The sequence below is a fragment of the Lycium barbarum genome, chromosome 4 (assembly GCF_019175385.1).
Source record: "Lycium barbarum isolate Lr01 chromosome 4, ASM1917538v2, whole genome shotgun sequence".
Classification (NCBI taxonomy): Eukaryota; Viridiplantae; Streptophyta; class Magnoliopsida; order Solanales; family Solanaceae; genus Lycium; species Lycium barbarum.
This window is the reverse complement of record NC_083340.1, coordinates 25,398,104-25,403,557: the sequence shown is the minus strand read 5'-3', so window position 1 is coordinate 25,403,557 and position 5,454 is coordinate 25,398,104. Positions and strand designations below refer to the sequence as shown.

General features: G+C 34.0%; 1 protein-coding gene across 1 annotated transcript; it reads right to left on the bottom strand.

Annotated features, from left to right (window-relative positions):
- Positions 1-341: 341 nt before the first annotated feature.
- On the bottom strand, positions 342-4,824 carry LOC132635629 (tyramine N-feruloyltransferase 4/11-like). Its single transcript, XM_060352083.1, has 2 exons — positions 4,574-4,824; positions 342-1,763 (listed from the first exon to the last, which is right to left on the bottom strand). The coding sequence occupies exon 2, from the start codon at positions 1,283-1,285 to the stop codon at positions 536-538; it is 750 nt and encodes a 249-aa protein (XP_060208066.1). The 5' UTR covers positions 1,286-1,763; positions 4,574-4,824; the 3' UTR covers positions 342-535.
- Between the last annotated feature and the right edge of the window lie 630 nt (positions 4,825-5,454).

The following is a 5,454-nucleotide window of genomic DNA, read 5'->3' as shown; positions in this document are numbered from 1 at the left end:
AGTGTACGTGGGTTACTTCTTGCGACAGGATATTTAATGTATAAAGTATTTTTTTAATCCATTTAAATAGTAAAATATGTTGAAAAATGAAGGGAAACTATTCAAAAAAGGAGAGAAACAAAAATGTGCCTCATCACCTTATCTATGCCTATATATATATAGCTTTTTTTTCTTCTAATTGTTAGAGACATTTCTAATTCTTTTTTCTCCATAAATAAGGAATTTGAAAGGTTGGAAGTTGGAACAATAATAGCTATTTCACTGTGAATTTAACTCAATAGCTAATTTAGAAAGGTATGCGTAATGTAGTAAGTTGAAAGTAAACAATAAATCATTCCATGAATAAGAAGAGTAAAGTATTAATTATTGAGTCATTTATTGTTGTTACAATAAAATACATAAAAAGATGGGATAATTAAAAAAAAAAAAAAGGAAAAAACTCAAAAAAAAAAGAAAAGATAATTGTGTTTCTAGGCCATAGAGAGATGTCATTATTCATGCCTAATTTATATTATATATGGATTAAAAAAAAAAACTAATAGCCCCCTCCATCACTTTTCTCCTTATCAGCATACTTTTGAAGCGCTTCACCGTACAACCTCCCACATCTAAACTCATCAAATATTTCAACTCCCATGTCTATGTAAAAATCATATGACTTCTTATTCCAAACTGCAACTATTCCTTCCACCGAAACGAACCCGTTGTTAGCAGCAATGGACACGACTGTTCCAAACAACAGTCTTCCCATTCCCAACTTACGATAACTCTCCCTGAAGTAAAGATCCTCGAAACGGAACCCAGGTTTATCATAGAAGCACGAATAATTCACGTAAAAGAAAGCATATCCCGCTATAAAAACATCATGTTTATCGTTGCCTTCATCATATTTGGACCTGAATTCCTCCGCCTCTCCTTCAACGACGGGGAATTTAAGGTCGAACTTTGTAAGGACGGGCTTGAACCCTTGGTCCGTGGTATGCTTGGATTCGTTAAAAGGGGTTGGTGAGACTTCGAGTAGAAGTATGGTTGGCCCGTAGTACAGGGGAAGAGGGTTTTCTTTAAAGAGCAAGTTCCCTAAGGAGGATTCGGTAGCTTTAAAGAGATGAGTGTCGTTATGGTATTCATGGTTTTGGTAAAACAGTTGGTATATATGGTGACGGTCAGCTTTCGTAGCCAGACGGAGTCTTGTGTAGATCTTTTCCTTGATCGTAACATTGCTTTCCGATGACGAGTCGGTGGTTATTGTTTCAGATAAAGTTGGTTGTTGAGGAGCAGCAGCCATGGGATATTCTTAAGTTATAGTACTTGAGAGGGTTGAGGTTTCAGATAAAGAAAATAAGGCAAGGAAATGTTGAGAGGGTTGAGGTTTCAGATAAAGAAAATAATGGTTATTTATACAGGATATTTGATTCCTTTTTCTTCATTTAGTTGGCGGAGTTGGTAGAGTGTAGAGTATATTTATCGGCAGTGTGGATTAATGTGTCAATCAGTTGGTTTTGGGCCCCAATTCTTTTGTAAAAACTAGGTGAGAGAGGCTATTATATTTGAGCAAACAATCAAAGTTTAGCCATCACTTAAAAAATTACTTTTTAATATGAAAATAAAAATTTAGATAAAAATATCTCTAGCTCAAAAAAATTTCAAGTTTTGACAATGAAACTCTAGAAACAATTAGTAGGAATTTGGTAGCTCAATTGATTGGCTACCGAACTTTCACATTGTTGGTGAAGATTCGAATCAATGCGTTGTAATCTCTTCCCCTATTTAATAATAATAAAAAAAAATTTAAAAAAACTATTTAAAAAAAAACCCTAGAAAAAATTCATAGAATTCAAACTTTCACAATCTAAACATGAAAATTTGTTGGAGTTTCAGACTTCATGAACGATTCAGAATTCAAGTGTAATAAAACTCTTAAAATTTAAGTGTAATCACCATCTTATCCAATATAAACTTATCTAATTGAAAGAATAATTTAACTATTAGGGTATAAAAGTTAATCAACATTTTGGAAATACATGTGTTTGTGTGTGTAAATGGGTAGCTTAAATTGCGTATCAAGATGGGTTACTACGTTTAATAAATGTTAGTCAATATTTTGGAAATACATGTGGCTGTGTGTGTAAATGGGTAGCTTAAATTGCGTATCCAGATGGGTTACTACGTTTAATTCATTTATTAAGCCTATTAAATGACTAGAGAGCCACGTCAGATTTTTTCTATCAAACCATTAAAAATTTGCTTTTTTTTTTATGGGTATTTAATTAAGAGTAAACTAGTAAAAATACTTCTTACTTTCTAGGAATGAGTAGTTTTTTTAAGAGATGTACACAAACTAAAAACACCACTTATCATTTATCCTATGCTGATGATACTATCCTATTTTGCTCAGGGGATAAGATTTCTTTGAAGAAGATAATGAAAAGATTGAGAAAATATGAGGTTGCTTCTGGACAGGGAGTAAATATGGACAAGAGTAGTTTCTATATTCATCATAAGGTAGATCTGCACATAGAGAGAAGAATTCACAAGATCACTAATATGAGAAAAGGATCATTTCCTTTCATTTACCTTGGTTGTCCTGTTTTCTATGGGAGAAGGAAGAGTATATACTATGCTGATTTAGTGAAAAAGGTGATGAACAGAATTATGCCATGGCAGAATAGGTTGTTAACTTTTGGCGGGAGATATATTCTAATTGCCCATGTATTATAGACTATGCCAATCTATTTGCTATCTGCCATGAATCCATTGAAAGGGATCATCAATTAATTACACAAGCTTTTCGCAAAGTTTTTTTTGGAATAATGCCACAGGAAGCAGAAATAAACATTGCGTGGCATGGGATTAGTTGTGTTTGCCAAAGGAAGAAGGGGGCATTGGTTTTAGATCTCTACATGACATCTCAAATGCTTTATTTGCTAAGTTATGGTGGAGTTTTAGAACTTCAAATAGCCTATGGAGTGTATATATGTGGAACAAATATTGTAAAAAGCTACATCCAGTAATAGCACAAGCCAGGGGCGGATCAACTGCATGGAAGAAGATGGTATTGATAAGAGAGCAAGTTGAGCACAATATCTGGTGGCAAATGAAGAATGGAAGTTCAAGTTTCTAGTTTGAGAATTGGACAAAACTTGGTGCACTTTACTATGTGATTACAGGATCCAACTTTGATGAAGAGGTGGAAGTCAAGGAGTATGTAGCAGGAGATAGGTGGAATTTAGAGAGATTATCTGAAGTTTTACCAAAAGAAGTTGTTAATCATATCCAACAACATATCAAGGTGCCTTTAGAATTAGAGGGGGATGACAAAGCGTGGTGGCAACTAACCAAGAATGGATTGTTTACAGTCAAATCTGCTTGGGACTATATGAGGCAGAGAGAGGAAAAAAGAGAAGTTTTTAACTTCATTTGGGAAAAAGGAGTTCCAATAAAGATTAGTTTTTTTATATGGAGGGCATGGCATGGCAGAATTGCTACAGATGACATCTTGAAAAGGATGAATATTTCTATTTCTTCTAGATGTTGGTGCTGCAACAATCTCCAACAAAAGACCATGTCACATTTATTTCTAACATCTCCTATAGCTGAAAAGTTATGGAGAAAATTTGCTTCTTGTGCAAGTTTTAAGGGAAGACATCTACATCAGGCTATTTTAACTTGGTGGACAGCAGATGTTAACACTAAATTACAAGCTATATTTAGAGCAGTTCCAGCTATTATCATGTGGGAGTTATGGAAAATGAGAAATGCAGTCAAACATGGGAATAACATCACATATAGTAGACTAATATATCAAGTTTTACATAACATTCATCAGTTGTGTAAAGTAAGATATCCCTCATTATATAATATTCCTATGGAGTGGTCAGAATTGGTTCAATTATTGGGTAACTACAAACCAAAGCTCTTCTATGCTAAGGTAAAATGGTTGACACCTAATAATAGGAAACTGAAGTGCAATACTGATGGTGCAAGCAAAGGAAACCCAGGCAGAAGTTCATATGCCTTTGTATCAAGAATCATATGGGAGACTTAATATATGCACAGTCAGAGGAGATTCACATCACAACAAACATGGAAGCAGAAATAGTGGCAATCAACCAAGCTTTATTATTTTGCAGGAACCAACAACTAACAGATATTCACATAGAAACTTATTCAAAGGTGCTACTACAAATAATTCAGAAACAATGGAAACCTCCATGGGAGTTCATAGAGATTGTTGAAGATATTCAAAGGGACATGGAAGCATGCCAAGCACATATCAGTCACATATTCAGAGAGGGTAATCAACTAGCAGATTGTTTGGCTAATTACTCTTTGGAAAACATAGGTAGATTTGAAGCAAATCATTTTACGGATCTACCAACAGCTGCTAGGAAGATTCTTAACATTGATAAAGCTCAAATACCGTATCTAAGGATACGGTCCAGGAGAATACAAGTTTAAATGCAATACATTAATGGTGAAAACCCTAAAATTATATTAGGGTTACGAAATCGCAAAAGGATGACTACAAGCAACAATCAACATCAATTGGAAGAAGAAAATAGGAAGTGCTTACTCTATGGGAGGATAACAGATCATAAATTGACAGCTTGTGCTCAAAATCACCATGGAAGCTCACTTCTTCCTCATCACAATTTCAAGCTGGTTGATGCAGCTCTGGGATATTGGATTCAGGATAGAGGCAGTGGATTTGCAAAGATGAACTTGAAGAATCGATCAACTTCTTGGAGAGGGAGCTGGATTGGGGAATATTTTGGAGTTGAATCTTCTAGATTCACATTTTGTTACCTTTATTCCTATTGTTCTATTTTTGTTGTCTCTATTTGAACCCCTGACTGTTTTATTTCCAAATAAATAAAAGACCCACTAAGCATGCTTAGTGGTATTAAATTAAAAAAAAAAAACACCACTTATTATGAAACTGAAGGAGTGTGACAAAAATAAGAATGGTGACATTTATGTTATAAATCTTCACTTGATTGACCATCGATGAAATATTCCCTCGCTAGTGTTTAGGACCATGCAAAATATCATAAAAATGTTAATATTCTACTAGCAAAGTTCGTTAAATTTTAAAGTTCAGTCAAAATCAATTTAGACAATTTTATGGATAAAAATTATCTGGATTACATGAGGTGTGATCAAGTTATTACCAAGATGATTATTCACTCGATTAAGACAAGGACAATAGTCCATGTGTTCACGTTGGCAAGGAACATTACTACTATATATAAGGGAGAATACTCATTTTGTTGTAGTCCTCACGTGATTTTGTTTTTCTCTTTTTACCCTTGATTAAGCTTTTAATGACTTTGTAAGTACTTATACATTTTGGTAAATGTTAGAATTTTATGAGCTTTTTGGATACCATTAAAAGTGATAATGTCATGAAAAAGGTCATAGTAGGCCCCACAAATCACACTTATACATATTTGA

What these genes read in the sequence shown, in the direction of transcription:
- LOC132635629 (XM_060352083.1), bottom strand. Translation starts at nt 1,285, where the DNA reads ATGGCTGCTGCTCCTCAACAACCAACTTTATCTGAAACAATAACCACC.